The sequence below is a fragment of the Gymnoscopelus braueri genome (assembly GCF_963280865.1).
Source record: "Gymnoscopelus braueri genome assembly, chromosome: 6".
Lineage (NCBI taxonomy): Eukaryota > Metazoa > Chordata > Actinopteri > Myctophiformes > Myctophidae > Gymnoscopelus > Gymnoscopelus braueri.
The window spans coordinates 22,655,838-22,668,675 of NC_137607.1; the positions used below are offsets into that span (position 1 = coordinate 22,655,838).

Below are 12,838 nucleotides of genomic sequence, written 5' to 3' on the forward strand. Positions count from 1 at the left end.
TCTCAGGGGGAAAGGTCTTTCTATATAGGCTGGAATAGATTGCCGCATCTCCACGATCTGGTGTTGACCTCGCTTTGACATTCCCACCGTTCAACAGTATACAGACACAGGCCCTGTGACATCCCTATAGTTCAGCGGTTTTCCAACCTTCCTCATATCAAAGTCCATTATTTATTTTTTCAGCAAAATTGGTGCCGTGGGAACCAACACACGGGCATCGGTCACGAGGATGTCCCACACTAACATACGTGGATGTACTCAAGAATGATGTAGGAGCACAAAGTACCAGTGAACATGGCCAGATGTATGGAGAACCGGGATGACTGGAAGCGACGATGGAGGGCTCGTCTGAGGACGACCTAGAGAGACTTGAGCCACGGACCACCGTTTGATGAGATTTAGACTCTCAAAACTGTTGGTACCATAGGAGAGATAACAGGCAAACGTTGATCAAAATAACAATTCTTCTACTACTCTTAATCTCTGTGTAGACTTATTGTAAATTAAGTCATGCAGATGTTTAAGAATAATTTAACTCTTGAGAGCGTAAAATGAAACCAAATGGACCTGTAAGGGTCCATTTGGTTTCATTTTACGCTCTCAAGAGTTAAAGATCTATAAGGGTCCATTTAGTTACCAAGTCTCCATAATTTAGCTAGGGGACCACCTGGAACCCCCTCAAGGACCACTGGTGGTCCCTGGACCAGTGGTTGAGAAGCACTGCTATAGTTCAACAGCTCAGGAACACGCCGTGGCCCGTGTGACACCCCTACAGCTCAACATACAGAGAGAGACAGGCCCTGTGTGACATCATAGGGTCAAACAGCAGAGGGACAGCAGAGGGACAGCAGGCCCAGTGAACAGGACAGAGGTTCTCTCTGAGGTCACATGGTGCAGTTGTCGAAACACACAACATATTGTAACAACATGTTGCCCCCCCCCCCCCCCTATCCTTTTACACCCTTTCCTCTCCTCTTTGTTTTGCACTCGTGTTGCGTTGGAGAGGTGGATATATACCACTTCAGTCTCGCTTTCTCTTCCCCACTCTCTCTCTCTTTCTGTCTGTCTGCCACCCGGTGTTGATTTTGACAGCAAATTTTGATGCAGTTTTAGTCATAGTCTTTTGAATAAAATTCCATTTAGTTTTAGTCATATTTTAGTCATCTGAAATGTTTTTGTCTAGTTTTAGTCGACTAAATATCATAAGATTATAGTCGACTAAATCTACAATTGATTTAGTCGACTAAAATGTATTTTGGGGGTGCCTTGATGTAATGGCCGATTTTACACTTGGTTGCATGCTGAAAATAGCCGATCTACAAGCTCACAATGCGTCGCAGCGTGACGCGTAGTGAGCTTGTAGATCTGCTATTTTCAGAGAGCAACACCTGAGCGCAACCAATCTTTTAGTTCTACTGGATCTCTTCTCCACTCGTCCCTCACAACATTTAGTCTTAGTTTTAGTCATCGTAGCTTAGCTTTTATTTAGTTTTCGTCAGTGAAAAAAGGTAGTCGACGAACACTTTTCGTCATGGTTTTAGTCGACGAAATCCAAACTGCTGCCACCCCCCCCTCCCCCATCTCCTTTCCCCCCCTGCATGATGCCCTCTGTCAAGTTGTGAAGGTCAGGGCCGGTCTTGCCTGAGCTCAGGGCGTTGGGGGAACAGATGCCGCGTAAACCTGCTAAATTAGCCCGGGCGCTCCACGTGCCACACATAAACATTATTCTAATCAAAGCATATTAGAGCATCCAGATACTTTAGACATATGGGCTCTCTGCATCCTCCCCGTCGTCCCCATCTGTCTCTCCTCTCTCCTCACCTCCTCTCCTCCTCTCCTCCTCATCTCTCCTTCTATACATCTCGGCAGTTCACCTCGTTACACAGCTGCCTCTCGGAGAAGCCCGCACAGATTTCTCACAGCGCGACTACTGTAAGAACACTGTTCCTGAACCACTCACACACTGGGAGAGCCATAAGTACACGCCATTAATGCATATCGCAAGCACATGCGCACTGACCGACATATATACACAAACAACACGCACGCACACGAACACACACACACACACACACACACAGCGGTGCCATCAAGCGTCACAAACAGACTGGCTCGTAATAGGTCATAATGTGAAAGTTAACAGACAGACGTTACTCTTAATGAAATTCAGAAAATAAGCACATTAGCTGGGTTTGATGTCTCCATCAAAGTGGCTGGTGTTAGTTAGGGAAAAGAAAATCTGTAAGTGACACCTTTTGAAGGTGACAATGAGAGGCGATGGAAAGAATGGGTGAAACGAGGTTGTCTGCTATTTTTTGACATTCCCATGTATTCAGATTTACAGTACCTGTATTTATCTGTCTCTTTCATTAGACTTTTTGTGACAGTGGTAGTTCTTGTTCTAGTTGTGTTCACTGAAACATTTACTTTACTCTTCATGCCCACAAACACATCCTATCGGCAGGAACTCTACAGAAAGAACAATAATAATGCTTGCACACAGAGACGTGCACTCACCCACGTGTGTGAAAAGAAGTAGAACATGGTGTAACATATTATCCCAGTGAGGAAAAGCCTTACATTTCTGACCACATAAACCCTATAGCATCCCTATTCCGGGCATGTCACAATAGGAGAACATTCGGCCAAAACAGGCCGACATCCTGTAAAATTAGCTGAACTACAAGCTCACAGCGTGTCGCATTGAGACGCGTTTGAGCTTGTGTTTTCGTCGAAGAGATTTGGTGTAAAGGGAAAAAAGGAGTGGAGTAAGTATAGAGCCATGGGGGGGGGCGTTCAATTAAGTATAGGGTTTAAGTGGTTCAAATCCCCTGAGTACACAGTACAACAGCACTTTGCGTGTGTCTGTCTGTACTGTATGTCTGTATGTCTGTCTGTGTGCAGCTAATTTCACATACTACTTGCATACGGCCTATCAATATTCATACCTCTTGTGCACGCTCACAGCAGGACAAGAAACCAAATTCTTGAATATTTTTCAAATGGGTCAACGACAAGTATGCAATTTTGTATGAATTACTAATCAGAGAGTAATCATCCCTCCAGGCTATGGGATACCCGTCCCATGAGGCTTTGGACCAGAACTAGCCAATCGGGGCGCCTGTCCGTCCGGCTTATGGGATCTGTACTACTAACTAGGAACTTTACCCCTGCAGCACTACCCATACACCCCAATCATGAGAGTCTTAATGCCCGTGCACATTCAAGTTAGTCCGAGTTGTCTTAAGGCAGTGTTTAGCCCATTTGACAGAGTGCTGACGTTCACCAGAGGTGGAAGAAGTAGCCTACTCAGATATCTTACTTAAGTAAAAGTAGCAATACCACAATATAATACTCTTAAAGGCCTGTGTTCAAAATGTTACTTGAGTAAAAGTACAAAAGTAGACAAAAGTCTATTTTCAAATAGCCTAGGTATAAAATGAGGCTAAAGTGGTTAATGTATGTTTTATTATATAATGATTTATATCTGCAAAGTAACTAGTAACTAAAGTTTTCAAATAATTGTAGTGGAGTAAAAGTACAATTTGCCTCTGAGATGTAGTGGAGTAGAAATAAAAGTAAATACTCCAGTAAAATAAAAAGACCTCAAAATTGTACAGTACTTGAGCAAATGTACTTACCTGTAGTTACTTTCCACCACTGTCGTTCACCAATGCATGCACCGAAACTAATATAGCCTAATACAGCGCCGTCTTGAAATAGCAGAGATGTAGTTGCTGAATGAAAATACTGGACTTGAAAGTAACATGTTTTTCGCAGCATCCCTACAGAATTTGATGTTAAATGTCATGCATGCTTGTGCAAGGGGCTAAGAGAACAATCTGTCTCTTTTCTCCCTCCCTGCATCTCATGTGGAATGTCACACAAGCACATACCGATCTGAGGTATTTTCCTGAATCTATGCTGGCATGGCCTGCCACCTTTCAGACATAGCTCTGTACATATCATCCTACATGCCATTACTTTTCAGTTGTATGTACAATTGGCTGTCAACATGTGTAGCCATAATGACCTTACAGAGGTCACTTCCCCTCACAAAGAACTCACAAAGTGACCGTGGGGCAGCAAACAACTGACACTTACAATTCAAATCACAGCCAAACCTTTTGATTGACTGACAGTGCCGTCAATTCAGCAAAAGCTAAGGTCTTGGCAAGGTTACCTGGCCAGGAAACACTCACTTCCAACATAATACTGTATAGGCTATTGACTGTGACATGACAAACTGCATCATCGTTTTAACTTTCAGCTAGAATTCTCCAAAGCATGGATACAAAAACATCAGCGGTGTAAAGTAATGCAGTACATTTACTCAAGTACTGCACTTAAGTACAATTTTGAGATACTTTTACTTTCCTGGAATATTTCAAAGTTTCAGTACTTTTACTTCTACTCCACTACATCTCAGAGGCAAATATTGTACTTTTACTCCACTAGAATTATTTGAAAACTTTAGTTACAAGTTGCAGATATTAATTATTACATTATAAAACATACGTTAGCCCTGTTTTATACACAGGCTGTTTGAAAATAGCCGATCTACAAGCTTGTAGATCTGCTATTTTCAAACATTTTAGTACTTTAACTTTTTGTACTTTAAGTACATTTTGATACCAATACTTTACTACCTTTACTCAAGTACATTTTGAATTCCGGACTTTCACTTGTAACAGAGTACTTCTACATTACAGTATTGATACTTTTACTTAAGTAAAACATTTCAGTACCTTTTTACACCACTGTCAGTTATAGATTTAATCTTTAACTTTCTCCAGGAAGGAGGAGAGGAATGTATGTAACCTCTGTCCTGAGACAAACTTAAGCTAAGCCTTTCAAATGCAGTCTCAGCCTTCACGAAGTTCTGTAGACCGCACAACGTGTAAATCATTGATTGAGATTCTCTCTGATATGCTCATTTCAGCACCATGGACAGTGCAAGAGTCAAGAGATCAGGAGAGAGAGAGAGAGAGAGAGAGAGAAATACTGCTGTGGGGATTTTTACAGAAAACTTTTTTCTTCTCCAAATCATCATTGAGGATGCCTGTTTCAGTTGAACCTAATTAAACAAAGCAAGGGCATCGTGTTCTTTTTTCACTTTACTGATTCCATTCATACTAAGCAACAATATCACACAGACAATATCCCTCAGCTAAAGTCCAAATGCAACAAATACTGAGAGAATCAAAGATGAATAAGCCAGACTGCAGTAATAACACCAGAGCTTACTAATGCATTTAAAACCACAAAAACACACCAAGTCTGGAAGAACTAACCCCCGGTGGCACAGGTGTTAAAAGTGAGCGTAAGCTCCTGCATTTTAAGCCGCATACTGAATGACAGAGCAATTAAGCAAAACTTATACCAAAAAAAGTGCAATACCTTAAGATGAACACGAATACATTTTAATACCAAACCACAGGCAATCAACTCATCGAGGAGTAACGGGGTTTCAAATTGACAAATTAATTTAGAGATTTGACAATTAGCATGATATTAGTTAGTTATTCAATCATCACTCATGGTGGTCCTCAGATAACTTTGAACACCATCTGAGAATATTTAATTTCCTCCAAGAATGCCACAAAAAAAATGTGTTAATTTTTTTTGTGAGAGCTTGACATCTTGCTTGTGCCCTCATTTTAAACTTGGCTGTTTGGCACTGGGCCTTCCCATGAAATGGGAAGAAGAACAATCAAATGTCTGGATTGCTCCTCTGCAATCAGTGCTCTACTCAGGGACAAAGCAGCACAGCAGAGACAAAGCAAAGCTGAATGCATTTCGCCTGATTTAAACACATGTTAGAGACACAGTAATACCTGGCAACACAAGGTACACTTCCTTGGTTGCAGTGGCTTTGTTTTTGTATTTTACCATAATGTCTAATTGTGAATATTTTCCTGAAATGTATTTTAACATATCGAACACATTTGAATATTGCCTAGGAAGCCATGGTGTGGCATCTGCCAAACCTTTGCCATACCCAGTTGACTGACATCCCTGTTGACTGGTGATACAAACAGTATTGTCCTAGTTATGACAACATGCCACACTACATTTCAACGTGTTCACTGTCCAAAGATACTCTGGTTGCACTGTAATCGCGCCTCAAGTTTGCCTCCGCATACTTTTACACAGTGTTGCCAGATTCTGTGAGTGACACAAGCAACCAGGTCTAGGAAAACAAGCCCAAAAGAAGCAAAGTGGGCCACATGAGCGCTTTAAACCTATACATCGGCTATTTGAAAATAGCAGATCTACAAGCTCACAACGCGTCGCGATGCGACGCGTTGTGAGCTTGTAGATCTGCTATTTTCAAAATAAAATCTTGGGGGGAAATTATACTAAGCAGACCTGGCAACACTGCTTGCACACAGCCCCAAAACATTGTCGTCACGAGGCCGACAGAAAGATGGACATACAGTAGGGGTAGGACATGCCTCCTGGCAGAGGCAGACTAGAGAGGTGTTTTTTGGGGGGAAATTATGAAAATAAGGCGGGATAGGAATAACATTAGCCTGGTTCCAGACGAATCTGCCGTTGCAAAATTGCATTGCACTTTAGCCCTCGGCAGTGTGTCGTGTGATATTGTCTGGCCACGCGAGGCTAGAATAACATAGTAGTGTTGGAAACGTCTTACCTGGGTTGGTGATGGTTAACAGGTCAAGCTGCCTTTGTTGCTGAAAGAAAAAAAAGGGAGAGAAAACCGTCAAGTTAAATGCAGACGATTCAGCATGATGTGCATCAGTCCTGCAGAGAGACGGTCCATGCATCAATGTGATGTGCATGCGTTTCTGCTGCAGTAGCTATATCATTGCTGTCAGGCAGAAACCGTGCATCTCCGTACAGTATACACGTCAACTTTTTATGTCTTTTTGTAAATTAATGCCCTACCTTCCTTGTATAGTGTGATCTTGAACTGCTATTTTCGCAATTTTTTAAAACATTCTGAAAGTCGATCGGTTTTATAAATATTTAAACAATGAAAAGTATTAACTAGAGCTTGTGACTAAATAATAAGTACATTTTATCCATTGGAACACACGTTCTTTTTTACATTTCCTGAAAGGTAACGGCTGCTTTGGACGTAGAAGGTTTCCACCCGACAGCAACGCTATATTACAAAGTCATAGTTTGATTGATTTTACAAAACTTTTCTATCTTTACAGTATATTTATTCCCCCTCTTGATGAGTGTGCCTCTCTCTCTCTGTGTGTGTGTGTGTGTGTGTGTGTGTGTGTGTGTGTGTGTGTGTGTGTGTGTGTGTGTGTGTGTGTGTGTGTGTGTGTGTGTGTGCCTCTGATCTGATGGAGCGCATTTGAAAGAGTGCCCAATTTTACACTTCACATCTCTAGCAGCTGAGGAGTCTAGAGGAGATGCTTGCTGGCTCACCCATCTCTTTAACCTCCCTGCAGATTGCACACACACACACACACACGCGCACACACACACACACACACACACACACACACACACACACACACACACACACACACACACACACACACACACACACACACACACACACACACACACACACACACACACACACACACACACACACACTCACACTCACACTCACACACACACACACACACTCTGGGCCTCTGAGCGCTGCAGTAATCAACACCTCACCCCTTCTTAAATACCAGTCCCACAGGAATAAACATCTTCTCATCCGAGATGAGTGTGTCTACACGCATGTGTGCGTGCGTGCGTGTGTGCGTGCGTGCGTGCGTGCGTGCGTCTAAGTATGATCAAGGCTGTCACAGCATGTAAGGTCACAGCCGACGACAGCTTTTAGGAGCCGACTTCATTAACAATTCAAACACCATTTAGACCAGTTGAGCACAGCGTGGCTCTCAGAGTCCTCTCTCCTCTCTGATGGGGTACTAAACATGCCTTCTTCATCTCCATATTACCTTTGAGATGTTTGGCTTGACGTGCTTATCCCGGAGCAACTAGACCAGTGGTTCTCAAACTTTTTCATGTCAAGGACCCCCCAAATTGACACTTATTATAGCCCGCAAACCCCCATTTGAAAAGATATGCCAGGGACCCCCATAAGAGAAGATTTTTACGGCTCATAGCAGTGATTCTCAACCATTTTAATTTCAAGGACCCCCCAGTTTGACATGCATTAGGGCTACGGACCCCCATTTAATGGCATTTCTATCTCTGGGACCCAGATTTATCTTGTAAATTATCAATGTTATATTAACTCTGAGAGTGTCCAAACTGGTTCCATTTGGACACTCTCAGAGTTACAGACCCATAAGGGTCCATTTGGTTCGTAACTACCTATCATTTAGCTGGGGACCCCCTGGAACTTCTCAAGGACCCCTGGTATAGTAGGTCCCCGGACCCCACTTTGAGAACCAATGAACTAGACGATCTACAAACCCACGCAGGGAGAAGACGAGGCAGTGTGTAGTGAGGGACGATGCAAGCAGCAGAGGTCACTGTCACAACGTGAGACTGAGAGCAACAAGCTGAGAGAAGAGGGAGCGTAATAATACTCTGCTGCTCCATGTGAGTGTACAAAGGTAACCAACCAAATGTGGTTCCGCTTGTACACTCTCAGTGTTAAATGAACACACGCGCACGCACGCACCGCACGCACACACACACACACACACACACACACACACACACACACACACACACACACACACACACACACACACACACACACACACACACACACACACACACACACACACACACACACACACACACACACACACACACACACACACACACACACACACACACACATACACAGTACCAGCGAGCACCTCCCTGTGTACATTAGTTGACTCGCCCCAGCAGGAATCAATAACAACAGAGAAACATTTTGCACCTCTGCTTCCTCTTCTCAGTGCTGTTACAGGGGACACAGCCCAGAGTACACCCCCCCCCCCCTGTTTGTCTAACTCTGAGAGAGACAGTACATAGGTCTATTTGGTTACATTTGTGCACTCTCACTTAGAAATGGTTCGGTTATAACGCTGTGAGGATATTACAGTGTGACGCTACAATGCTTTAAAATGATAAATACATCAACCACACCCACATCTCTCATGAGTATAGAGTTGAGTGAGCAATGGGGACAGATGAAGAAAAACAAACGTTTGCATTTGCAGCACCCTCTACTGGTTATTCCTTGCAAGTGACTGCATGAGAGAGAGAGAGAGAGAGAGAGAGAGAGAGAGCGAGAGAGAGAGCGAGAGAGAGAGAGAGAGAGAGATCTTGCTTCAGCAAAACAATACACTGAAGTTAGAGAAATATGAATAAAAGATGGTAATCCATGACGTTTATATTTATTATATATGGACAAACTCAGAGAGGCATGTGTGCATGCTCCACTGACTCCACAAACTAGTTCCTCATGAAAACTGCCAACAATGTTGCACGCGCACACACATGCACCCACACACACACACGCACACGCCACGCACCCACACACACACGCACCTACATCCACACACACGCACCCACACACGCACACACGCGCGCACGCACGCACGCACGCACGCACGCACGCACGCACACAAAGGAGTATGTGAGCAGTACAGCCTGCCACTGCTTAAGGGTGATTTATACTTTGTTGGGCGCCGGTGTGTCACGCACAGAAAATAGCAGATCTACCAGCTCAACAAGGCGACACGCTGCAACACATTGAGAGCTTGTAAACGGGCTATGTTTTGTGTGTGTGCGACACGGTGCGCGGCCACGTATAAACCGGCCCGTTATCCAGAGATAATGAATCGGGGATGAATTAGAGAATTACAACACACTACCACTGCTCTCTCGTCTCTCTGCCTTTGTCACTCCGTTACACGGATAAGATGCTTAGTGTTCAGAGAGAGAGAAAGGAAGAAAGAGGGGGAGAGAGAGAGAGAGAGAGAGAGAGAGAGAGAGAGAGAGAGAGAGAGAGAGAGAGAGAGAGAGAGAGAGAGAGAGAGAATCACATTAGCAGAGGCAATCCAAGGCAGAAAATAGGATTGTATAAATCTTTATCAAATGCAGCCAAGAGCTGGGGGATCAACTTCCTTGTCGAGGTCCGCCTCCATAGTAAAAGTACAGCTGCTCACAGCCCTGCCTCTCTGCTGCAGTACCTCACACATACTGGGATGGGCTGGACAGAGGACTGGGTACCTGTTGGCAGTGGTGTAAAGTAACTAAGTACATTTACTCAAGTATTGTAGTTAAGTAAAATTTTTAGGTATTTTTTACTTTACTGGAGTATTTTCGATTTTCTTTTACCGCTACTCCACTACATCTCAGAGGCAAATATTGTACTTTTACTCCACTGCAATTATTTGAAAACTTTAGTTACTAGTTACTTTTGGCCATTTGAAAATAGCCGATCTACAAGCGCACAATGCGTCGTGAGCTTGTAGATCTGCTATTTTCAATATTTATACATTTGAAAACTTGGTTTTGAAACGTGAAATGGGACATTCTGCGTAATGAGTACTTTTGGTACTTTAAGTACATTTTGATACCAATACTTTTGCACTTTTACTCTAAGTAAATGTTGAATTCCGGACTTTTACTTGTAACAGAATATTTCTACATTGCATTATTGATGCTTTTTACGAAAGTAAGAAATGTGAGTACTTTTTCCACCACTGTTGTACACTCTTACAGTAACAAATGGACAAATTAACATAGGATGTATATTACAGTATATGACTGGTTCATAAGCCTTGATGAGGGATGCATCGTAGGGCTGTGTGCAGTGTACCACTTTGGACAGTACAACGAATTGCTGCATTGATTTGATAATTCCAGTGAAATGTTTTCAGAAGGTCTGAATTGTGCTGACGGAGCAAACCCCAATCCATCTTGTAAGCAACCCTCCGAGCAGACTAAAACAAACACCAAACTGCAGTGTTTGTGGGAACAAAACAACAGAGGTACAACGTTCTTCTTTCTCAAGAGACCCTCCTCGGTAGCCACTCCATTCCGTGAAGGTTAGAAGCACACTGCGCCGCAGGTTAGCAACACAGCACGACAAACTGACTGGTGCTGCAGCCCAGATCAGGTACAGTCAACACACACCTTAAAGCTGCAAAATGCCATAACTTCCATGTCCCTCCCGGGAGTCACACCAGATCTCCCGCAACGAGAGACAACATTTCTACTGCTCATCCTCGAAACAATATCCACGCGTCCAGGGGAGAAATGTATATGAGCTTCAGGCACTTCTTGTGACTCAACACTGTAAGTGTCCTACCAGGGTCTAAATTTCTCAATGGAAGAGTATAGGGAGACATCTTCCTACCACTGCAGATGTGCTAGTTATATTGTATTAACATACTGTGGCATAAAGATAGGTTAACATTATGTTGTTATCATTCAAATAAGTTCCAGGTTGCAGCTTTAAAAAGGAACACACCTATAAGTGTTAACAATGACAGTATGTGGATTAGTATGCCTGTCTCTTGACCCGATATTGGCAAACTGGCTTTGGCCCAGATCTGATGTAGCCATGCCAGTAATGAGCCTAGAATGGCTTTGTGAAAGGGTTGTTGGGTTAGAGCAGTGGTTTTCAACCTTTTTCATGCCAAGGCCCCCTAAATGTATATACATTTGGCCGCGGACCCCCATTTGAAAATGTTTTGTGCCAGGGACCCCCAGAAGCAAAGATATCAGTTAATTTTCGCTTTAAAAAATATATAAATATTCAAAGATGTGCACACTTTTTCAAGGTTTTTCAAAAATAGCAGATCTACAAGCTACGAGCTTGTATATCTGCTATTTTTGAATAGCCAAAGCGAAGCGGTTAAAATGATTGTGACGCTATGTTAACTAATTTCGCTGGGGACCCCCTGGTACTCCCTCAAGGACCACTGGTGGTCCCTGGACCACTGGTTGAAAACCACTGGGTTAGAGAGACACGAAGCGCTAGGGAACCAGAGGTCACTGGCACACCAGTTGTCCCAGTCAAAGCCAGGCTGGGCCCTACCCCAGAGTATAAACACTTGAACCCCAGCAGCATGCCGATTTTGGGGGGAACATTTGTCAATAATAGTAGATCTACAAGTTCAAAACGGCGTGTTTTGAGCTTCTAGATCGGCTATTTTTGTTGAAGATATTTTGAGTCACTAGGACTACTAGTGGATAAAGTCAAAGCACAACGCCAGCCATGTCAGTATGGTCAATTGAGTCTGGAATTAACATAACCACACGATCCCTAGCATCTCTATTCTGGGCTTAAATTAGGTGGGAATAGCAGATACGAGCTCACAACCAGTGGTGTAAAGTAACTAAGTACATTTACTTAAGTACAGTTTTGAGGTATTTGTACTTTACTTGAGTATTTCCAATTTGCGGTACTTTTACTTCTACTCCCCTACATCTCAGAGGCAAATATTGTACTTTTACTCCACTACAATTATTTGAAAACTTTAGTTACTAGTTACTTTGCAGATATAAATTATGACAGGTATGAAACATACATTAACCACTTCAGCCCTATTTTATACCTAGGCTATTTGAAAATAGCTGATCTACAAGCTCACAGATGCGACGTGTTGTGAGCATGTAGATCTGCCATTTTCAAATATTTTAGTACTTTTACTTTTGGTACTTTATGTACATTTTGATGCCAATACTTTACTCAAGTAACATTTTGAACACAGGCCTTTTACTTGTAACGGAGTATTTTTACACTGTGGTATTGCTACTTGTACTTAAGTAAAATACCCGAGTACTTTTTCCACCACTGCTCACAACGCTTGAACGTCTGATCGCGCATAGGGAGCTCGTAGGGCTAAGATATTTATTGTAGAGCGAAAACAGGAGGGGG

At 43.0% G+C, this 12,838-nt stretch overlaps 1 protein-coding gene across 1 annotated transcript in view; it reads right to left on the minus strand.

Annotated features, from left to right (window-relative positions):
* agbl4 (AGBL carboxypeptidase 4) overlaps nt 1-12,838 on the minus strand; it is a gene marked incomplete at both ends in the record, with an annotated part of 472,442 nt that overhangs the window by 108,055 nt on the left and 351,549 nt on the right. The window contains one exon of the mRNA XM_080430494.1: nt 6,659-6,698. Coding sequence (XP_080286620.1) covers nt 6,659-6,698 — 40 coding nt within the window. The remainder of the gene's footprint in view (nt 1-6,658; nt 6,699-12,838) is intronic.